Raw genomic sequence first — 24,840 nt, forward strand, 5'->3', positions numbered from 1 at the left:
CAGCACAGAGCCGGAGGGCTGTGGGTGTTAAGCAGAGCGAGGCAGATGGGTGGTTGTGGTGAGGGTGTAGGATGGGTTGTGCTTGGCTACATGCCTCTCTGTGTGTGTGCGCATGTGTGTGCATGTTTGTGGTGGAGTCTAGGATGAGAATGGGTTGTCCATGGGGAGAGAGGGGGAGTTGATTGTAATCTGACATCCTACTGGCTTTTCCCTCCTTCCCTCGGTAGCTGTGTTTAGTGTTTCTATTATGTGTGTGCATGTGACTATAACGAGTGACTAAATACATTATGTGACATCACTACTGAGGCGGTTGAAGAACAGGCACCAGTGACACTAAAATATTAGCTGGATGTAGACAGGGCTCCACCCATAGGAAGCATTGGGGGAAGACCATAGCGTGTGTAGGGGTCTCGCTCTTGAACTTGAGGTGGGGTGACAGAGGGGTGTGTGGGTGCGTGTGCATAGGTTTTATGTGTGTATGTGCATGTGTAGAGGTAGTATACACCCTCTAGCTCCCTATGGGCTTAGCATGTGTAGAGGTAGTATACACCCTCTAGCTCCCTATGGGCTTAGCATGTGTAGAGGTAGTATACACCCTCTAGCTCCCTATGGGCTTAGCATGTGTAGAGGTAGTATACACCCTCTAGCTCCCTATGGGCTTAGCATGTGTAGGAAAGTATGAAAACATCTCACATCTGCGTTATGATAACTTCTGTACTTCGCTCAGCTATTTACAGTGGAAAACACATTTCAGAGGTTTCTGAGGAGAACTGGAATTGTCTCTGTTTTCCACCACTGCTGGTATTATTTCAGCCTTCCACAGAAATATGAGCCCACGTGACAATATTGACAGTGCCATTCAAGGTCGAGGCAAAACATGAGTCAAAGAATATGCTTCACATACAGGATTTAGCTAACTACTTCATTTTCAGAGAGAATACCCATAAACCAAAGCCTCATTGAGAATCTTGAACATGTGAATACAGATCGCTCATTCATATTTGTCAGGATTTGCATAGGCCTAAAATCTATTTATTCTACTCTGGAAGTTGAGTTAATTCATTTAGGAAATGATTTGTGGCATAGGCATATTGTTTCAAACTGATAAAACAAACTTGGTTAATTTCAAGGGATTTACATATTTCATATTTCATATGAACATTAAAGTATGTGGCTCAGTCATGAGAAACATATCCTCATTGAGGTTGCCCAGGTGTTTAAAAAGAATATGGGAAATGGGAAAACCATAAACTCTTGGATGCGTGTCTGCTCTTTGGGGTTTTAGGCTGGATATCTGTAAAACACTTTGACAACTGCTGATGTAAAAAGGCCATGTAAAATACATTTGATTGATTTATTAATTATTGGATTAAAAATGGCATAAAATGAACCTGTAAATGATGGTGGGCTAGTAAAGGGAATATTGAAAATATCAATAAGTACATTGTTGTGATATATCCCTATGTAATGCAATAGTAAACGTAATGCAGCTCTTATGCCCGTTGTTGTTGTTGTTGTTGCGATCGATGAGGTCACTCTCCTCTCAATGCGTCGCAACTCGTGTTCTCCCTGAAAATCGCAATGGGATGAATTGCCCCGACAGACAGCGTAACTGTCTCACAAAGTAACATCAGGGGAACATTAATTGACACGACGTTGTCCATTTTCTGGCCGGAGAACAACGTACATCTTTACAATCTGTAAGTAAGTCTTCTTTTTACAACCTTAATTCGAGTTAAACTAAAATATTTTGAGTGGTGCCAAATAGATACTTGAATAATGTATAGCTTTAAATTAGCCTACTTTGCCACCACAACTTGAAAGTGATAACCAATAAAATTAGATGGACAATTAGATAATAAATACTTGTTAGAGAGAATAAGACAACTAAGCTACGGGAAAGTAAGTTTTTGATTTCCCATTGGTTCTGGTAAAGAAACCATACGCTTGGTAAAAACTGGTAAAACTGATTAAAAAAAAAAAGTAACACAAGGAAACATATCGTCTGTTCTGTGAACATATATTTTTGGGGGGTTGCAGAGAGGTTCTGAGAAAGGTTCCTTGAAAGTTTTCCTGGGAGGATTTTATTGACTTTCTGAGAATAGAAATTATAGGATATTTGAACGTAATTAAATAACGTTCTGACAACATTCTCTAAATGATAATGTTTTGAACGAAATGTAAAGGTTATTTGGAGATTATTTTTTAGAACTTCCTTAACTTTCACTGAATGTTTCAATTATACTTTTAATAACACTACTAGCTTATTACATATATTGAACTCCAAACACAGATAGGACACATGGAAATAAATTTTCTTCGGTTTTAATAATGCAAACATTTTTTTTTTTTTTATTGTGGCAAGGTGTCAATGAGATTCAAACCCATGATCTTCTGTTGTCTATTCATTGAATTATTCCACTGCGTCACCATGGTGGAGCTAGCATGCCATGTGTTTTTTTACTTATACAAAGCAGCTAATTTGAGACTATTCAAACAGACCCCATTTCAAAGGAAACAAGCGCTCATTAAGATTAGGTGTGGCCAAGAGTGAATCTTTACCACTGCTACCTACACCTGGCTACTAGCAGAGCCTTGTCTGGCAGCGAAACAGTTCATTCAGCTGCATTTACTACATTTAAAAAAATCTGAGCTGATATGGCTGACTTGATTAAACAAATGTGGTTTCTACTGACAATTGAGATGTACAAACTATGGCATAAGGGGACAACGAGCGCATAAGAGTCCATCTGTAATTTCGAATGAGACATTAATGAGCGAGCTAGGACGGACGTAGTCAATATAACTATTTGTTTAGCACTTTTGAAATGTACAGAGCAGAATTCAGAACATGGGCCATTCTTACAGCATTCTCCCTGTACACCAAGTCAGAACCGTGGGATAAATAAAGGGGGCATATATGCAGACAATGAAAGGTCTTCCAATATTTGATGATTACATTTATCTAAAACAGGCTATAGGTTACATGTGCACCACCAAGTCAGAACAGTAGGCTAAATTATGAGGGGGAAAGGAACCAGATTATTAGGGTGAAGCACATGGGCTACTATCAGCTTACTACACAACATACACTTAGTATTACTTTCTTAGCTACAATGTACATATCTCCCTTACATCATCTATGTAGCAGCATACAATACATTTTTGGACTCCTTGTTGTGCTATGCTCACTTGGACAGGAAGGTGGGGTGGCGGTCCTTCATGGGCAAATTTTGTCATCAAACTTTGTCATCCAAGTCTGGCAGTCTCCGGATTTATGGTGCTTTCAAGACAACTGGGACTTTGGAAAAAAAACAAGGTCGAATCATGACGTCAGTGATCTTCAGGTCAGAGCTCTAGAAAGAGGCCTAAATTCCCGACCTGTTATTCTGAGTTTGATGACCGTTCAAAACATATTTTCCCAGTCAGAGCTCGGTTTATTCTGAGTTTCCAGTTGTCTTGAACTGGAAGTCTGAGATTTTTCAGTTGTTTTGAATGTGGCAGACGTTATGCTGGATTGACAGCATGGCCAATGTATTCAACATTTTATGGTCCATGGTGTTGAATGTTTATCCTTTTAAGCTTGGAAAAGAGACCCTTAAAACCCAGACTTGGACCACACACCCACTCCACTGAATAGCAGGCTAGTGATTGCCAACTTGTTGTGTAATGTTTATGTCCAAAGGCCGATGAGCACTGATACGTTTTATCTATAATTTCCATTCCCATAACAAGAATTGAAAAGGATTTGCCAGTAGGTTGTCGACTTGATTCATGATGATGACTGCTAGCTTGCTAGCTAAGATTTTGAAATTATGATGTTGACATGATCAGTCCAATCAAAGCTACGGTAGATATAACCTGATTTTACATAATTTTATCTGTGGTCAATGACCTTGAGCAATCTTGTATGGGCACTTCTAATGTAACTCTATAGCAGCACCCTAGGGGCTTGAATTTTTCAATCTCTACATGTCGATTTTGCAGTGACATAGTGTCTCCATGAGTGACAGAACACTGAGCCACTCACGGTGCAAAGCAAGACCATGAGACCATGTTTGTATGCGGCTTTATTAACTCAATGAATTAAATGTTTTACATTGTTTTTAAACCAACATTTTTTTTATTTTTTATTTATTTAACCAGGCAGGCTAGTTGAGAACAAGATCTCATTTACAACTGTGACCTGGCCAAGATAAAGCAAAGCAGTGCGACACAAACAACAACACAGAGTTACACATGGAATAAACAAACATACAGTCAATAACACAATAGAGAGAAAAAAAGGACTTCATGCCAAAATAACATGCAAAACAGGCAAAAAATTGTGGGAAATATACAGTACCAGTCAAAAGTTTGGACACACCTACTCATTCAAGGGTTTTTCTTTATTTTTACTATTTTATATGTTGTAGAATAATAGTGAAGACATCAGAACTATGAAATAACACATATGGAATCTTGTAGTAACAAAAAAAGTGTTCAAACAAATCAAAATATATTTTAGATTCTTCAAAGTAGCCACCCTTTGCCATGATGACATCTTTTCACACTCTTGGCATTCTCTCAACCAGTTTCATGAGGTAGTCACCTAGAATGTCATTTTCTTGTGTTCTCTAACCCTTTAAGTCATTATTGGGCCTTATGTACCAATTATTTATGGAGATATGGCCATGTGAATCCTATCCAATATGGCCCCATGGGGATGGTTGGCAACCAGTTCGGGGTAATATTCAAATCACATTTTATTTATGGAGATATGGCCATGTGAATCCTGTCCAATATGGCCCCATGGGGATGGTTGGCAACCAGTTCGGGGTAATATTCAAATCAAATCACATTTTATTTGTCACATGCGCTGTATACAACGTGAATTACTTACTTACAAGTCCTTAACCGACAATACAGAAGGGCAGTGCAGTTAAAATGTGATTTACATTTTGATGAGATTTCCACACTATAAAGTTGAAATAACACTGAAATTGTGAAAATGATGATAATACCCTTTTTATATAAGAGCTGTTTGAAAGAAATGCCTTGAATGACAATAGATCTGTTATTTGCATTTATAAACCGGGTTGTTCAAGCCCTGAATGCTGATTGGCTGGAAGAGACCATATATAATGGGTATGTTTGTATTTATTTATGTCTATTTCTGTTAGTAATCAGTTTATAATAGCAATAAGGAAACTCAGAGGTTTGTGGTATATGGCCAATATACCACGGCTAAGAGCTGTGTCCAGGCACTCTGCGTTGCGTAGTGCATAAGAACAGCCCTTAGCCATGGTATATTGGCCATGTACCATACCCCCTCGGGCCTTATTGCTTAAATATCCTCCTACATTGCTGCTGGCCCCTCATTGTTTGCAGCATGCAGAGTTAAGATACCAAAGACCAAACATTTCTCACTTTAAAGCAATGAGAAAAAGCAAGATCAATTATGCAGTAGCTGGCTGCAAGGCAGCAAATGTTTCTTTGCATTGTTTTCCATCCAACAATAACGTTGTCTGATTTGGTCAGAGAAATTCAATCCATGGGCATATGAGCACACTTCGCATTGGACTGCATTACAAATCAGGCTATGTATAGATACACATGTGGATTTACCAGCAGCTTGATCCTCCATCCACCCATCTGTCACCCGGCAGTGGCAGTAGTGTCTTGAGTGTCTTGAGCAGTCTTTTCCCAAACTCGGCCCTAGGGGCCCCAAGTGTTGCACGTTTTGGTTTTTGCCCTAACACTACACAGCTGATTCAAATGATCAAAGCTTGATGATTAGTTGAATCAGTTGTCCAGTGCTAGGGCAAAGACCAAAACGGGCCCCCTGTTGGTTCCAAGGACCGAGTTAGGGAAACCCTGGTCTAGAGACAGTTATTCATCTATATATTATTTAAAGTAAATAACATGCAATTCATGGGTCACATGTTTCATTTTGAATGTTATTTTGAAGACTGATGTCCGACTAAAAGTTCACCTTTACTCAATGCAAACTGTGGCTTGGAAACAAGCCAGGTGAAATGTCACATCATTAGCTGATTCTTATATATGTATACCAAAAAATAAAATGTCAATAGAAAACAGCTTAAACAAACGCAAATGCGGCTACTTTGCTCTTATTCTGGCTGCAGTGTTTGATGTGACTGTGTTAGCCAAAGTTGACTAGCTAGCAAGCTAGAGATGAGAACTTTGCCAGCCATCATGGCAACGGAATATTTAGAACCAACGACTGGGCTGTGTCCATATATTTAGGAGAAAAAGACTTCACAACTGGGTCACGTCTCTGGCAACCTAATCTACAGAATGAACGACCAGCCACCTTGGTTAGCAACCCTAGATTTGTGTTTGGACTATATCTCGTGGAAGGATGAAATAGTATGAGTAAATTCATCAAAATAAAGTTTTTACTGAAATTTTCAATCATTATTTGAATCTGTTGGTAACCCGTTGTATAAAATAGATAATGCCCTCGAAGCCGGTGTTTGGGGGATATATTGGCTTCGAGGGCATTATCATTTAAGAAAACAACTATGCCATCATTATGTCAAATTTATTTTTTAGAAAGATGACTATGTTGCTATTAGCTAGCCAAGTTCGTCCAAATAGCTAGCAATGCTAATGTTAACTAGCTAAAATTGCAGCGGCCTATAGTATGCCCTGTAGATAATCATGGTTTACTGCAATGAATAGACAGTAGACAGGGTATAGGCCAGAATGATCCACCCTGCAAACAGGCTGTTCTGGGACCTGTCTGCATCTTCTGGTGACCTATTGAAAACAGTAAAAAAAAATATATAGCAAATTAGGATGCATGATGTATTTTGATGACAAAAGTCTACACACCTGTGGAAGTTCGCTGCTTTCAGGGTTCAACTCCAGCTCCAACTGACAGGTTGAAAACCATGTGACTTTGTTTTTTTCCTAAGGGGTAAGGTGGTGGGTTTTAGACTTCAATCAGCCAATCAGTGCTGTATATGTAAATATAAAATCTAATTTGTATCCCCACGCCCACACTGTCGGCCTGAGCAAGGAGGCCCAGGGATATCAATTATTAAAAATATATTTTGGGGTTATATTCAATAAATAAACACACACAATGATTGATTAGACGTTCAAGGATATATTACAAATAAAAAGACTGCATGGGTTTTAAAACTGTGCGATGGCACTGTTGCTAAGGACTTGTTCTAGCTGTGTGTAAAATTTGGTACCTCACAACGTCCACAATTCCCCTCAAATTTGTCACGTGCTTCTCGGAGCTTCCTACTTCTTATTTTGGATGTTGGAAATACAACTTTGTTTCATTCATGTGCTTTTTGGTCGGAACAATATTCAACCAATAAGATTTGAACTAGTTTGATAAGCTAACAAAAGTTGCTTATAGTAAAGTTAGCTAGCTTGCTTAACATTGACAATATGGTAAAACTAGCTACATTACCCATATTGTATTTGTCAAAAACCGACTTGTTGTCATCTGTTGGTGAAACTCGGCAACTCGGACAACAACATTTTCTCGGTGACCCCTTGTAATTCCGATTTGGAGAGTCATTCAAGTGAAACTTCCCGGTCCGATAACTCTGATAGCACGTTAACACAGCATTAGCTGCTGGACAAAACACTGACTGAACAATTATAGCCTGTATTTCAGTTTATTTGTATTCATTGCACCTTATTTGTCCTTAGTACAACTGTGCAAAAAAAAAACTGAAATGTAATAAAGTTATTTTTTAAGCAAATGTTCTGCTATTCTACACATTTAGCCATGGTTTATGCCTTTGGGTTTTGGTTGGGGGCCTCCCCACTTGCCGCCAGAAATAATAATCATAATAATAATTGGGCTGAGGTCAATGTTCCCTTTAGGCTGCGCCACAGTAGCCCGAGACTGCCGCGCAGAAATATCATCCCCCAGAGAGAAACACAAGATTGAACTTCATTCAACTTTCTAGCGCAGTGGTCACCAACCGGTTGATCATGTTTACAGCATGAGCGGTCGTGAGTAGATGCGCTTGTTTTGAGAACAAAGCGGGAGCTGCATGTAGCCACATGTGCACATTTTGTTCATATCCTTTGCTAGTTGGTGAGTTAGTAGCCCAGTTATAGATCATTTGTAGTCAGCAATAGAAGTGATTGCTTCAAGAGAAGAGGACATAACATATACGTTTGTAGACATCTTTGAAAAGTGAGTCAGATAAAGAGCTTTTTTTTGTCTTAAAGGGACAGTTTTGTATTTTGAGATAAACAGGTTAATGTCAAGCCCTGCATGTTTTTTTTTCTCCAAAAGTCTCATGGAATGTAGGCCTACATTTAACACCACACATTGGCTGCTACTGTTTTCTGGATGATAGAACAGCTATTTCCATGTTATAATGCTATGGGATGCATTTTCTCCATTGTTTTTTACCGTAGGCCACTCTGGTAGGCCTACATTATAATCAAATAGCCACAGTAGCCTACATGGCCACTGTTAAAGCTGTAACTTAAAGTGGATACAGCCTCAGTGTTCACAGTAAAACTGTAACTTAAAGAGGGTACAGCCTCAGTGTTCACAGTAAACCTGTAACTTAAAGTGGGTACAGCCTCAGTGTTCACAGTAAACCTGTAACTTAAAGCGGATACAGCCTCAGTGTTCACAGTAAAACTGTAACTTAAAGAGGGTACAGCCTCAGTGTTCACAGTAAAACTGTAACTTAAAGTGGGTACAGCCTCAGTGTTCACAGTAAAACTGTAACTTAAAGAGGGTACAGCCTCAGTGTTCACAGTAAACCTGTAACTTAAAGTGGGTACAGCCTCAGTGTTCACAGTAAAACTGTAACTTAAAGTGGGTACAGCCTCAGTGTTCACAGTAAAACTGTAACTTAAAGAGGGTACAGCCTCAGTGTTCACAGTAAACCTGTAACTTAAAGTGGGTACAGCCTCAGTGTTCACAGTAAAACTGTAACTTAAAGAGGGTACAGCCTCAGTGTTCACAGTAAACCTGTAACTTAAAGAGGGTACAGCCTCAGTGTTCACAGTAAACCTGTAACTTAAAGTGGGTACAGCCTCAGTGTTCACAGTAAACCTGTAACTTAAAGTGGGTACAGCCTCAGTGTTCACAGTAAACCTGTAACTTAAAGCGGATACAGCCTCAGTGTTCACAGTAAACCTGTAACTTAAAGCGGATACAGCCTCAGTGTTCACAGTAAACACGTGCTGGAAGTTGCACAGAATTTTCACAATGTTCAAGTTTACGCTCAGCAGACCTGAAATTTGCTCAGTGCCCAATTTTTTTTTGAGGGACCATTGGTTGTGGGTCCCCTGGAGGTCAATAATAAGCACTGACTAGCACTGGTGTGCAGAGTGAGACAGGCATGTGCAAAGGCTATTTTCATATTGATGGAGAAAATAGGATTGTCATTGGGGGTGGATAGGAAAGAAAGGAAGATTGATCAAGATTGAACCAAACACGTGTTCTGTAGAATAGCCTAATTCTAGCGGGCTAATTGATTTTGTCAAATGTAGGCTTAAATAATTCCTTTGGTGTATGGCTTTTATTTCAATGCATGTGTCGGATTTATCTGGCATAGTTTGCATTCACAGTCAGCTGTTTTATGATCCGTTTACTTTCACATTGATGTCGGTATTTCACATTGATGTTGGTATTTCACATTGATGTTGGTATTTCACATTGATGTCGGTATTTCACATTGATGTCGGTATTTCACATTGATGTTGGTATTTCACATTGATGCTGGTATTTCACATTGATGTCGGTATTTCACATTGATGTCGGTATTTCACATTGATGTCAGTATTTCACATTGATGTCGGTATTTCACATTGATGTCGGTATTTCACATTGATGTCGGTATTTCACATTGATGTCGGTATTTCACATTGATGTCGGTATTTCACATTGATGTCGGTATTTCACATTGATGTCGGTATTTCACATTGATGTCGGTATTTCATATTGATGTTGGTATTTCACATTGATGTTGGTATTTCACATTGATGTTGGTATTTCATATTGATGTTGGTATTTCACATTGATGTTGGTATTTCACATTGATGTCGGTATTTCACATTGATGTCGGTATTTCACATTGATGTCGGTATTTCACATTGATGTCGGTATTTCACATTGATGTCGGTATTTCACATTGATGTCGGGTATTTCACATTGATGTCGGTATTTCACATTGATGTCGGTATTTCACATTGATGTCAGTATTTCACATTGATGTCGGTATTTCACATTGATGTCGGTATATCACATTGATGTCAGTATTTCACATTGATGTCGGTATTTCACATTGATGTCGGTATTTCACATTGATGTCGGTATTTGGAGTCGGTATTTCACATTGATGTCGGTATTTCACATTGATGTCGGTATTTCACATTGATGTCGGTATTTCACATTGATGTCGGTATTTCACATTGATGTCAGTATTTCACATTGATGTCGGTATTTCACATTGATGTCAGTATTTCACATTGATGTCAGTATTTCACATTGATGTCGGTATTTCACATTGATGTCAGTATTTCACATTGATGTCAGTATTTCACATTGATGTCGGTATTTCACATTGATGTCAGTATTTCACATTGATGTCAGTATTTCACATTGATGTCGGTATTTGGAGTCGGTATATCACATTGATGTCGGTATTTCACATTGATGTCGGTATTTCACATTGATGTCAGTATTTCACATTGATGTCAGTATTTCACATTGATGTCGGTATTTGGAGTCGGTATTTCACATTGATGTCGGTATTTGGAGTCGGTATTTCACATTGATGTCGGTATTTGGAGTCGGTATTTCACATTGATGTCGGTATTTCACATTGATGTCAGTATTTCACATTGATGTCAGTATTTGGAGTCGGTATATCACATTGATGTCGGTATTTCACATTGATGTCAGTATTTGGAGTCGGTATATCACATTGATGTCAGTATTTGGAGTCGGTATATCACATTGATGTCGGTATTTGGAGTCGGTATATCACATTGATGTCGGTATTTGGAGTCGGTATATCACATTGATGTCGGTATTTGGAGTCGGTATATCACATTGATGTCGGTATTTGGAGTCGGTATATCACATTGATGTCGGTATTTGGAGTCGGTATATCACATTGATGTCGGTATTTGGAGTCGGTATTTCACATTGATGTCGGTATTTGGAGTCGGTATATCACATTGATGTCGGTATTTGGAGTCGGTATATCACATTGATGTCGGTATTTGGAGTCGGTATTTCACATTGATGTCGGTATTTGGAGTCGGTATTTCACATTGATGTCGGTATTTGGAGTCGGCCTTGATAGTGTGTTCTATTTCATGGTGCACTGTTCCCACAAATAGGCGTAATTAGTCAAGGTAACCTATGTCTGATGAGGTTGAGTAGTACATCATACACACACCATCCCACAAACCTTTAAACCTAATATTGAGATGATAACGTCCGGGGGACATGTTTGGTTTTGCTGTTCTCCAAATAGCATTTGGACGTTTGGAAATGGTGTAGACGTACAGTAAAATGAGCTTCATCTGGTGGGTGTCTCCACACACCCCACTTTGCCACACCCTATGTTTAGCTGAACTGATGCCGCAGCAGCCCCCCCCCCCCCCAAACTACTTCCCACGGTTATGGCTTTGATAAGATAGGGGACAATTGAGTGGAATGTACCATGTTGGACCATCTAGTCCATGTTGAGTCATTTCACCATTAAAACATGTCCTGACATGAATCCCTTGCAGAGGAAGTCAGATCCCAGTGTTCCGCTGTAAGGATGTTGAGCCCCCTACACCCCCTATTGGTCGTCTGGATGTACCTCCTGGTCTCCAACCACGCCTTCCCCGTATACAACAACGGCTTCTTCTACCATGACGTTATGGACGGCGATGGCAACGGAGAGAGTATGTAATACAGTATTTTCATAAATACACAAATAACCTGTTCACACTAATCTGAGCCAAGCTGTACTGGGCTGACCTGACGATACATCCACCAACATTTTCTGAAACTGCTGGAAAAGAGAATGTGAAAAGAAAATACCAGTTTTAGCACAGTTTGTTTTGGATTGGCACGATAATGTTAAAAGGGTATAATGATCTTAAGTGGAGCCTCTTCATATATAGGATCAAAGACCATCCCATTGCGTGTGACAAGCCTGACCATGCCTAAGTTGTAGCAGACAACACACCATCTAGAGTGGTATTCATTTATACAATATGTGCTACACAGTATGTTTTGTCAGTACACATGCAAAACTGAGAGCAGGTTAGATTTTATAGACACACCATTCCCAAGAGTTCCAAAAAGGGTCTGATTACATGGGAAGACCCAAGTACAGTGGCTTGTGAAAGTATTCACCCCCCTTTGCATTTTTCCTATTTTATTGCCTTACAACCTGGAATTAAAATAGATTTTTGGGGGGGTTTGTATGATTTGATTTACACAACATGTCTACCACTTTGAAGATGCAAAAACATTTTGTGGGGTGAAACAAACAAGAAATAAGACAACTTGAGCATGCATAACTATTCACCCCCCAAGTCAATACTTTGTAGAGTCACCTTTTGCAGCAATTACAGCTGTAAGTCTCTTGGGGTATGTCTCTATAAGCTTGGCACATCTAGCCACTGGGATTTTTTGCCCATTCTTCAAGGCAAAACTGCCGTGGTCCGTGGGACGTTCAAAGTTTGGGATATTTTTTTATAACCCAACCCTGATCCTGTACTTCTCCACAACGTTGTCCCTGAACTGTTTGAATAGCTCCTTGGTCTTCATGGTGCCCCTTGCTTAGTGGTGCCCCTTGCTTAGTGGTGCCCCTTGCTTGGTGGTGCCCCTTGCTTAGTGGTGCCCCTTGCTTAGTGGTGTCCCTTGCTTAGTGGTGTTGCTGACTCTGGGGCTTTTCAGAACCGGTGTATACAGTGCCTTGCGAAAGTATTCGGCCCCCTTGAACTTTGCGACCTTTTGCCACATTTCAGGCTTCAAACATAAAGATATAAAACTGTATTTTTTAGTGAAGAATCAACAACAAGTGGGACACAATCATGAAGTGGAACGACATTTATTGGATATTTCAAACTTTTTAACAAATCAAAAACTTAAAAATTGGGCGTGCAAAATTATTCAGCCCCTTTACTTTCAGTGCAGCAAACTCTCTCCAGATGTTCAGTGAGGATCTCTGAAGATAATTGGTTGCACCAGATCTTATTTAGGGGCTTCATAGCAAAGGGGGTGAATACATATGCACTCACCACTTTTTTATAAATGTTTATTATTTATTTTTTTCAAACTTTTTTCTTCACTTCACCAATTTGAACTATTTTTGAACTATTTTGTCCATTACATGGAATCCAAATAAAAATCCATTTAAATTACAGGTTGTAATGCAACAAAATAGGAAAAACACCAATGGGGGTGAATACTTTTGCAAGGCCCTGTACACTGAAGACCCAGGTTCTTTCTTAATACAGGGGCTCTGGTTTGATCACATGGTCAGGAAAAGTTCCTGGCTCCTATCCAGTATCTACTCTACTGCATAACTCTTATCTATCCTGTGTCCTGTCCTTGTCTGTTTCTTCTCCAGTCTACATTAAGAGGGTGCGTCTCCACGTGGAGTCCACCCAGCCCTCGGTGTCAGCAGCCAGGGGCAGTAACATCACCCTGCCCTGTCACTACCGCTACGAGCCCGAGATCAACGGCCCCCGCCGGACCCGGGTCAAATGGTCTTGGCTACCCGCCAACGGTGCGGGTAAGACCGCCCACGAAACAGACGTAATGGTCGCCATGGGCAACCGTCACCGTAGCTACGGCAGCTTCCAGGGGCGTGTGCGCCTGCATCGGGCGGCACCGGGGGACATGTCCTTGGTGATCAACGAGCTGCACCAGAACGACACGGGCCGCTACCGCTGTGAGATCATCGACGGGCTAGAAGACGAGAGCGTGACGGTGGAGCTGGAGCTGCGAGGTGTGTGTTTCTGTCTGTCTGTCAGCTCCCTCAGCTCTACACAACAGAACACAGGGTTCACTCCGTTCAATCGAGGGATGTGACGAATGTTAAAATGTTCTTAACATTTAAACAGACATTTTTTAATAGTTTAAACATTTAAATTATAATATACAGTACAAGAATCTGAAATATTTTTATTTTTAAATTTTTTAACACTTTTTTGGTTACCACATGATTCCATATATGTTATTTCATAGTTTTGATGTCTTCACTATTATTCTACAATGTAGAATTGTAACATACATAAAAACCCTTGAATGAGTAGGTTTGACTGGTACTGTATATATCTTTTAAAACATGTGAATTCACAATAATGGTCCTGCATATGACCACTAGGGGGCAATGCAGTTCAATCTACCTCAGTCATGGCTACCAGACGGCACTTACTGCTGTCCCTCACCCACTCAGCAATGATGGTAGTTAATTACGTTTTTAGGCTCTCTGCTGTGCATCAGTAGGCAGTACATGGGACTTCATATCCCACTTCTCGTCAACGTCATGGCTCATTGCAGTGATGTATGACAGCGTGTTCATAGACGTCCAACAATTTGTTGTTAATGCCATGTATAGGGTGTATGACATTGAGAGCTTGAGCTGTGTACTTGCAGAGCAATCATTGTACAATTTCTCCCTCCGGGCCGTCAATGTTTTTCAACATGGCATCTATATGCCATCGGGGCATTGAAGTGGACATCCTCTACCATTGACAATGGCTGCATATCAACTGCAATCATTTCTGTAATCAGTGCTGTGACTTTTTTCACTCCATCCTTTATTGCACTTCTTTCGTGTGAAGAGCATTTCTAAGGTCTGTTGTTGGGGGCAGCAATGACTTGGGTCTCAAGGTGCCCTTTTCAGATGGTTCAGCATTGCACCTGTACTTCCACTGTAGCTCAAATCCACCTCACAAAGTTTGCATTTCACCAGCTTCTCATTGGACTTCTCAAAGTATTGCCACACAGGACTTCGCTGCTGTCGCGTCCCTGTCTCACTCTCTGCCATTTTCCCAACTGTTAACAATGATGGGAGTGCGGAGCGCTTTATATCCGTGGCAAATCATTTGAAATATGCATATCTCTTCCTAACCTTACGGCATTGCTGCATTAGGTATTCGTTGTTTCCCTTTAAGATGATGATCGGAACCTTTTTAGTGGTAGTTTTGTGATAACTGCACTGTGTTTAAAAAAAATTAAATAATAGGTTAGTTAGTTTCTCTAAACGGTAACGATCCCAATTTTGTTGAAACGTTTAAACGTTCACATCCCTAGTTTCAGCGATGGTCTACTTATTACTACAATCTATTGTTTTTATTTTTGTTGTTGTTGTGTGATTTGGATTAATCCCCTCTACCACACGGAACCCCACTAATCTACTGACGGAACGCAAGAGGTAGCTAACAACAGACCTCCATCCTATGCTAGCTTGCTACCGATGCCCTGGCTAGCTGTCTAAATCACCAACCAACCTCTCCACTCACCGGACCCTTTTGATCACTCGACTAAGCATGCCTCTCCTTAATGTCAATATGTCTTGTCCATTTCTGTTCTTGTTAGTGTTTATTGGCTTATTTCACTGTAGAGCCTCTAGTCCTGCTCACTATACCTTATCCAACCTATTAGTTCCACCACCCACACATGCAATGACATCTCCTGGTTTCAACGATGTTTCTAGAGACAATATCTCTCTCTTCATCACTCAATACCTAGGTTTACCTCCACTATATTCACATCCTACCATACATTTGTCTGTACATTATACCTTGATGCTATTTTATCGCCCCCAGAAATCTCCTTTTACTCTATGTTCCAGACGTTCTAGACGACCAATTCTCATAGCTTTTAGCCGTACCCTTATTCTACTCCTCCTATGTTCCTCTGGCGATGTAGAGGTGAATCCAGGCCCTGCAGTGCCTAGCTCCACTCCTATTCCCCAGGCGCTCTCTTTTGACGACTTCTGTAACCGTAATAGCCTTGGTTTCATGCATGTTAACATTAGAAGCCTCCTCCCTAAGTTTGTTCTATTCACTGCTTTAGCACACTCTGCCAACCCGGATGTTCTAGCTGTGTCTGAATCCTGGCTTAGGAAGACCACCAAAAACTCAGACATTTTAATTCCAAACTACAACATTTTCAGACAAGATAGAACTGCCAAAGGGGGCGGTGTTGCAATCTACTGCAAAGATAGGACAGAACTCTGCAGGCTACTATCCAGGTCTGTACCCAAACAATTTGAACTTCTACTTTTAAAAATCCACCTCTCTAAAAACAAGTCTCTCACCGTTGCCGCCTGCTATAGACCACCCTCTGCCCCCAGCTGTGCTCTGGACACCATATGTGAACTGATTGCCCCCCATCTATCTTCAGAGTTCGTGCTGCTAGGCGACCTAAACTGGAACATGCTTAACACCCCAGCCATCCTACAATCTAAACTTGATGCCCTCAATCTCACACAAATAATCAATGAACCTACCAGGTACCTCCCCAAAACCTTGAACACGGGCACCCTCATAGATATCATCCTAACCAACTTCCCCTCTAAATACACCTCTGCTGTCTTCAACCAAGATCTCAGCGATCACTGCCTCATTGCCTGCATCCGTAATGGGTCAGCGGTCAAACGACCTCCACTCATCACTGTAAAACGCTCCCTGAAACACTTCTGCGAGCAGGCCTTTCTAATCGACTTGGCCGGGGTATCCTGGAAGGATATTGATCTCATCCCGTCAGTAGAGGATGCCTGGATATTTTTTTTAAATGCCTTCCTAACCATCTTAAATAAACATGCCCCATTTAAGAAATTTAGAACCAGGAACAGATATAGCCCTTGGTTCTCCCCAGACCTGACTGCCCTTAACCAACACAAAAACATCCTATGGCGATCTGCATTAGCATCGAACAGCCCCCGTGATATGCAGCTGTTCAGGGAAGCTAGAAATCATTATACACAGGCAGTTAGAAAAGCCAAGGCTAGCTTTTTCAAGCAGAAATTTGCTTCCTGCAACACTAACTCAAAAGAGTTCTGGGACACTGTAAAGTCCATGGAGAATAAGAACACCTCCTCCCAGCTGCCCACTGCACTGAAGATAGGAAACACTGTCACCACTGATAAATCCACCATAATTGAGAATTTCAATAAGCATTTTTCTACGGCTGGCCATGCTTTCCACCTGGCTACTCCTACCCCGGACAACAGCACTGCACCCCCAACAGCAACTCGCCCAAGCCTTCCCCATTTCTCCTTCTCCCAAATCCATTCAGCTGATGTTCTGAAAGAGCTGCAAAATCTGGACCCCTACAAATCAGCCGGGCTAGACAATCTGGACCCTTTCTTTCTAAAATTATCTGCCGAAATTGTTGCCACCCCTATTACTAGCCTGTTCAACCTCTCTTTCGTGTCGTCTGAGATTCCCAAAGATTGGAAAGCAGCTGCGGTCATCCCCCTCTTCAAAGGGGGGGACACTCTTGACCCAAACTGCTACAGACCTATATCTATCCTACCGTGCCTTTCTAAGGTCTTCGAAAGCCAAGTCAACAAACAGATTACCGACCATTTCGAATCTCACCATACCTTCTCTGCTATGCAATCTGGTTTCAGAGCTGGTCATGGGTGCACCTCAGCCACGCTCAAGGTCCTAAACGATATCTTAACCGCCATCGATAAGAAACATTACTGTGCAGCCGTATTCATTGATCTGGCCAAGGCTTTCGACTCTGTCAATCACCATATCCTCATCGGCAGACTCGACAGCCTTGGTTTCTCAAATGATTGCCTCGCCTGGTTCACCAACTACTTCTCTGATAGAGTTCAGTGTGTCAAATCGGAGGGTCTGCTGTCCGGACCTCTGGCAGTCTCTATGGGGGTGCCACAGGGTTCAATTCTTGGACCGACTCTCTTCTCTGTATACATCAATGAGGTCGCTCTTGCTGCTGGTGAGTCCCTGATCCACCTCTACGCAGACGACACCATTCTGTATACTTCCGGCCCTTCTCTGGACACTGTGTTAACAACCCTCCAGGCAAGCTTCAATGCCATACAACTCTCCTTCCGTGGCCTCCAATTGCTCTTGAATGCAAGTAAAACTAAATGCATGCTCTTCAACCGATCGCTGCCTGCACCTACCCGCCTGTCCAACATCACTACTCTGGACGGCTCTGACTTAGAATACGTGGACAACTACAAATACTTAGGTGTCTGGTTAGATTGTAAACTCTCCTTCCAGACCCATATCAAACATCTCCAATCCAAAGTTAAATCTAGAATTGGCTTCCTATTTCGCAACAAAGCATCCTTCACTCATGCTGCCAAACATACCCTTGTAAAACTGACCATCCTACCAATCCTCGACTTTGGCGATGTCATTTACAAAATAGCCTCCAATACCCTACTCAACAAATTGGATGCAGTCTATCACAGTGCAATCCGTTTTATCACCAAAGCCCCATATACTACCCACCATTGCGACCTGTACGCTCTCGTTGGCTGGCCCTCGCTTCATACTCGTCGCCAAACCCACTGGCTCCATGTCATCTACAAGACACTGCTAGGTAAAGTCCCCCCTTATCTCAGCTCGCTGGTCACCATAGCATCTCCCACCTGTAGCACACGCTCCAGCAGGTATATCTCTCTAGTCACCCCCAAAACCAATTCTTTCTTTGGCCGCCTCTCCTTCCAGTTCTCTGCTGCCAATGACTGGAACGAACTACAAAAATCTCTGAAACTGGAAACACTTATCTCCCTCACTAGCTTTAAGCACCAACTGTCAGAGCAGCTCACAGATTACTGCACCTGTACATAGCCCACCTATAATTTAGCCCAAACAACTACCTCTTTCCCAACTGTATTTAATTTTTATTTATTTATTTATTTTGCTCCTTTGCACCCCATTATTTTTTTATTTCTACTTTGCACATTCTTCCATTGCAAAACTACCATTCCAGTATTTTACTTGCTATATTGTATTTACTTTGCCATCTTGGCCTTTTTTGCCTTTACCTCCCTTCTCACCTCATTTGCTCACATTGTATATAGACTTGTTTATACTGCATTATTGACTGTATGTTTGTTTTTACTCCATGTGTAACTCTGTGTCGTTTTATCTGTCGAACTGCTTTGCTTTATCTTGGCCAGGTCGCAATTGTAAATGAGAACTTGTTCTCAACTTGCCTACCTGGTTAAATAAAGGTAAAATAAATTTTAAAAAAAAATTAAATGACCTTCAACCTATTGTCCTTACGAGTGTCATGAATGGCATTTGTCACTGAAATGTACAGTTGCTGGATCCTATAGCACTTTAACCCCTCCAGCAAATGTCTCACTTTATCCCTGTTATAGGAGTGGTATTTCCCTACCATTCCAAGATGGGACGCTACCATTTCAACTTCCTGGGGGCCCAGCGTGCGTGTGAGGAGCAGGACTCAACCCTGGCCACCTTTGAGCAGCTCTTCGCCGCCTGGGATGAGGGGCTAGACTGGTGCAACGCCGGCTGGTTAGCTGACGGGACGGCTCAGTACCCAATCACCACGCCGCGGGAGGCCTGTGGGGGCGTGGACTTAGCCTCCGGTCTCCGTAGTTATGGACAACGCCACCGCCACCTCCACCGCTTTGATGCCTTCTGTTTCTCAGCCGCCCCCAAGGGTCAGTGTGCGTGTCGCTCTCCATGAAACATCTCGCCTCGGAAACAAGACACATGCAAAACACTTACGCAAACAATAAGTGTAACAGGAGAAATGTGAATGATTGGAATTGTCCAACTTGTTTTAATCTGTCCTCTCCTTCGACTTGCTCAGAACTTACTAGAATCTCCTGTCTCTCTTTTCCATCATAGGGACAGTTTACTTCCTGAAAGGTCCCCGTAAGCTCAACTTCACCGAAGCGGTGGCGGCGTGCACCACAGACGGCGGTCTCATCGCAAAGGTGGGCCAGCTCTATGCCGCCTGGCGGTTCATGGGATTGGACCGCTGCGACGCAGGCTGGTTGGCTGATGGGAGCATCCGTTACCCCATTGCAAAGGCCCGCCCTAACTGCGGCCCTTCAGAACCGGGGGTGCGGAATTTGGGATTCCCCCCTCTGCATCAGAAATACAGTGTCTACTGCAATCGGTAAACCTCCCCTCAACTTCCACTCAACAAAAACCAGAGGACAATAATAGTAAAGAGCACAACTACAGTACAACAGAAAGCACATACAACTTCCCCATTCATCACAAACGGTGCACTGTTACACAACCCTTGCCTGGATGCTAGTTAGCATTAGCCAGTTCTGCTATCACAGTGTCCACTTTATAGTTCTAGTGAACTGTCGACATCTCCTCATACTGTACATAATATCAGTCATACCGCCACTCCCCACTGAGACGCCAACCAGAACTTAGTGTTGTATTGCCAGGTTTGTGTCACAGTAAAGGGTCGTTACATTTCAGACTCAGGGAAGGTGTTCAACCACTGCAAGGCCCGCTGCCCTCATAATGCTTTGCCAGTGATTTTGTTGTCCAACCAAGCTCTTTCCCTTGGTGTTTTGTTGAACTGTATGTAGCTATCTCATTGTTCCTGCAGCACTTTCAGTTCAATGTATGTAATTCATAGTTTTAGGCACATTTCTGGATATTTGGATTATCCTTCTATGTTAAAATGTTTTTCTTGTTTTGTATAAGGATGGAATTGGAATGATGCATTTGATGACGATGGGGGTATATAGACATGTCATGATGGAAGGTGTTTTGACAGTATCTGATGACCACCCCTTGTAGAGAGCACGGTGTTGAAGTGTTCCATCCATATTATGCGACTTTAATCAAGTTATGTGACATGAATAACCTTTCGAACAAATTAATGATGTCCTCCCTTTGACGTTATCACTTGCGTCGGCAGGATTGTGGGTTCAGTACCTGGGGCCACCCATACGCAAAATGTATTCACGCAAGACTGTAAGGCTCTTGAGACAAAAGCGTCGACTAAATGGCATATATATTAAATGGAATAAAATCATGTTTGAGTTTACACCCCAATATTGCACTTTATATACATAACAGAAGACTGAAATATAACAAACACCAGATTTTCTGCAAGGTTTCCCCCCAAAAAATGCTTATATCGGGTATGAAGGTAAGACCCAGAGGCAGACAGGGTCAGGGGCAGGCAGAGGCCAAGGACTAGATAGTATCAGGTATGAAGGTAAGACCCAGAGGCAGACAACGTCGAATTAACAATGGTTTAATAATCCAACAGGGGCAATAGACAGGTCAAGACAGGCAGGGGTCAGTAAACCAGAGGTGGGGAAACAGTACCGGACGGCAGGCAGGGTCAGGGGCAAGAATAGACAGGTCAAGGCAGGCAGGGGTCAGTAATCAGAGGTGGGGCAACGGTGCAGGCAGGCTCAGGGTCAGGGTAGGCAGAGGTCAATAATCTAGAGGTGGGGCAAAGATACAGGTCGTCAGGGTCAGGGTCAGGGGCAGGCAGACTGGTCAGGCAGGCGGCCTCAGAGTCAGGACATGCAACGGTCAAAACCAGGAGGGCAAGAAAAAGAGCGACTGGGAAAAGCAGGGGCTGAGAAAAAACGCTGGTTGACTTGGCAAGCAAGACGAACTGGCAACAGGCAAACAGAGAACACAGGTATAAGTACCCTGGGGATAATGGGGAAGATCGTCGACACCTGGAAGGGGGTGGAGACAATCACAAAGAGAGGTGAAACCGATCAGTGTGTGACAGTTTATTAATTATGAAATTATGTATAACATTTCACCCATGAGGCCACTGGAGGGTGATTTGGTCATTTGACTACAGGAATTAAATTATAATAGCATTTCTATCATGTGTGCCTGCCAATGGTGCCTGGGTCTTGTTCAATGGAAATGGAAAAGGTGGTCTTTCCCTGTTTCAGTTGGTTTTCTTTCGTTTTGTGCCTAATGAACATGACCCTGCTGATTGCGAAAGAAATCCTCCTGCAGTGTAATTCATTAAATCACCACCAGGGAGCGCTGCTGTCACAGGTGCGTTGTTGGGCGCACGGTAGGGTACTACAACCTGATGGGGCAAAGACGTAAAAGGGGTCACACTGACCCATACAAACGGGGCACTGTGTGTGGGTATGTGTGTGTTTGCATGCGTGTGCTTGTATGTGTGTGTGTACTTGCACTCCACACTCTACAGAACCTCCTCAGCACGCGCCACTCAGTCTGGGCATAGCACTTCAGATGGAGGGGGCCCGAGTTGGAGAGGGAGTCAAAGGCAGTAGGTAGTACTACACCAGCACACTCCCTCCCTTTCTTGAGGAGCAAACAGAGGTCCCTGTAATTTTATGATTCCAAAAAAGCACGTCCTGCTGCCTTAACACGGGTGGAGGGCAAACACACACCCAGACCTCCCCCTCCCCACACACACGTGAATGCAAACACATACGCATGCTTGCCCTCATGTACCCACACAGGGCAGGCTTGTTTGGGTCAGCCTGCCGGCAATGAAGGTATTCACTTTAGAGACCTAAGAGAGATAATTACTTGCTTCTTTTTTTCACTTTGCGATTCCAGGAGGGGGTCAAAATATAGTAAAAAGGGGAGTCTGTGCCCACAGCGACGGTAAGGGATGTGCCACTGGTTTATATAAAGGTGTGGATTTATATGAATGGCACCCTTATTCGGAATCAGAGAATATCTTGATGGATACAGTACTTGGCAAGACGAGCTTGATAGGCTTTTTGATCTCTTTGATAGACAGGTTTACTTGCTGAATGCTCTAGTACGGGGGTTCTCAAAGTGGGGTCCGAGGGACTACAGGGGGTCCGTGACTAGATATATACAGTTGAACTCGGAAGTTTACACACACTTAGGTTGGAGTCATTAAAACTCGTTTTTCAACCACTCCACAAATTTCTTGTTAACAAACTATAGTTTTGGCAAGTCGGTTAGGACATCTACTTTGTGCATGACACAAGTCATTTTTCCAACAATTGTTTACAGACAGATTATTTCACTTATAATTCACTCTATCACAATTCCAGTGGGTCAGAAGTTTACATACACTAATTGACAGTGCCTTTAAACAGCTTGGAAAATTCCAGAAAATTATGTCATGGTTTTGAGAAGCATCTGATAGGCTAATTGACATAATTTGAGTCAATTGGAGGTGTACCTGTGGATGTATTTCAAGACCTACTTTCAAACTCAGTGCCTCTTTGCTTGACATCATGGGAAAATCAGACCTCAGAATTTGTTTTTAGCCCTGCACAAGTCTGGTTCATCCTTGGGAGCAACTTCCAAATGTCTGAAGGTACCACGTTCACCTGTACAAACAATAGTACGCAATTATAAACACCATGGGACCACGCAGCCATCATACCGCTCAGAAAGGATATGTGTTCTGTCTCCTAGAGATGAAGTACTTTGGTGCGAAAAGTGCAAATCAATCCCAGAACAACAGCAAAAGACCTTGTGAAGATGCTGGAGGAAACAGGTACAAAAGTATCTAGATCCACAGTACACACGAGTCCTATATCGACATGACATGAAAGGCCGCTCAGCAAGGAAGAAGCCACTGCTCCAAAACCTCCATAAAAATCCAGACTACGGTTTGCAACTTTACATGGGGACAAAGATCGTACTTTTTGGAGAAATGTCCTTTGGTCTGATGAAACAAAAATATAACTGTTTGGCCATAATGACCATTGTTATGTTTGGAGGAAAAAGGGGGAGGCTTGCAAGCCGATGAACACTATCCCAACCGTGAAGCACGGGAGTGGCAGCATCATGTTGTGGGGGTGCTTTGCTGCAGGAGGGTCTGGTGCACTTCACAAAATAGATGGCATCATGAGGCGGGCAAATTATGTGGATATATTGAAGCAACATCTGTGAATTTAAGTATGCTCTCTCTAATTCTCTCTTTCTTTCTCTCTCTCTCGGAGGACCTGAGCTCTAGGACCATGACTCTGTACTACCTGGCACGATGACTCCTTGCTGTCCCCAGTGTACTGGGCTGTGCTGCTGCTCCAGTTTCAACTGTTCTGCCTGCGGCTATGGAACCCTGACCTGTTCACCGGACGTGCTACCGTGTTCCGGACCTGCTGTTTTCAACTCTCTAGAGACAGCAGGAGCGGTAGAGATACTCTTAATGATCGGCTATGAAAAGCCAACTGACATTCACAGTTGAAGTGTACCTATGATACAAATTACAGGCCTCTACATGCTTTGTAAGTAGGAAAACCTGCAAAATCAGCAGTGTATCAAATACTTGTTCTACCCACTGTATTTATATATATATATACATAGACATAGACATTCCTGTCCTGCAGGAAATCACACACAGAACGAACAGTATGGCTGGTGCCATTGTCATGCTGGATTTGTAGCCAAATCCGGCTTTAAACTTCTTCACAACAGTATCTCGGACCTGCCTGGTGTGTTCCTTATTCTTCATGATGCTCTCTGCGCTTTTAACGGACCTCTGAGACTATCACAGTGCAGGTGCATTTATACGGAGACTTGATTACACACAGGTGGATTGTATTTATCATCATTAGTCATTTAGGTCAACATTGGATCATTCAGAGATCCTCACTGAACTTCTGGAGAGAGTTTGCTGCACTGAAAGTAAAGGGGCTGAATAATTTTGCACGCCCAATTTTTCCGTTTTTGATTTGTTAAAAAAGTTTGAAATATCCAATAAATGTCGTTCCACTTCATGATTGTGTCCCACTTGTTGTTGATTCTTCACAAAAAAATACAGTTTTATATCTTTGTTTGAAGCCTGAAATGTGGCAAAAGGTCGCAAAGTTCAAGGGGGCCGAATACTTTCGCAAGGCACTGTATAAAGAAAAATACATTTATTTTATATATATATATATA

General features: G+C 42.2%; 1 protein-coding gene across 1 annotated transcript; it reads left to right on the forward strand.

The window, feature by feature from the left end:
• Nucleotides 1-1,562: 1,562 nt before the first annotated feature.
• On the forward strand, nucleotides 1,563-21,004 carry LOC109867605 (hyaluronan and proteoglycan link protein 3-like). The gene is made up of 5 exons (XM_020456852.2): nucleotides 1,563-1,700; nucleotides 11,749-11,907; nucleotides 13,587-13,967; nucleotides 19,341-19,643; nucleotides 19,834-21,004. The coding sequence occupies exons 2-5, from the start codon at nucleotides 11,781-11,783 to the stop codon at nucleotides 20,109-20,111; spliced, it is 1,089 nt and encodes a 362-aa protein (XP_020312441.1). The 5' UTR covers nucleotides 1,563-1,700; nucleotides 11,749-11,780; the 3' UTR covers nucleotides 20,112-21,004.
• The last annotated feature ends 3,836 nt before the right edge of the window (nucleotides 21,005-24,840 follow it).

This window comes from Oncorhynchus kisutch, linkage group LG22, assembly GCF_002021735.2.
Source record: "Oncorhynchus kisutch isolate 150728-3 linkage group LG22, Okis_V2, whole genome shotgun sequence".
In the NCBI taxonomy this organism is placed as follows: domain Eukaryota; kingdom Metazoa; phylum Chordata; class Actinopteri; order Salmoniformes; family Salmonidae; genus Oncorhynchus; species Oncorhynchus kisutch.

Coding starts and splice junctions, on each gene's coding strand:
- LOC109867605 (XM_020456852.2), top strand. CDS start 11,781: ATGTTGAGCCCCCTACACCCCCTATTGGTCGTCTGGATGTACCTCCTG. Junction 11,908..13,586: donor CGGCGATGGCAACGGAGAGA/GTATGTAATACA, acceptor TTTCTTCTCCAG/TCTACATTAAGAGGGTGCGT. Junction 19,644..19,833: donor TTTCTCAGCCGCCCCCAAGG/GTCAGTGTGCGT, acceptor TTTCCATCATAG/GGACAGTTTACTTCCTGAAA.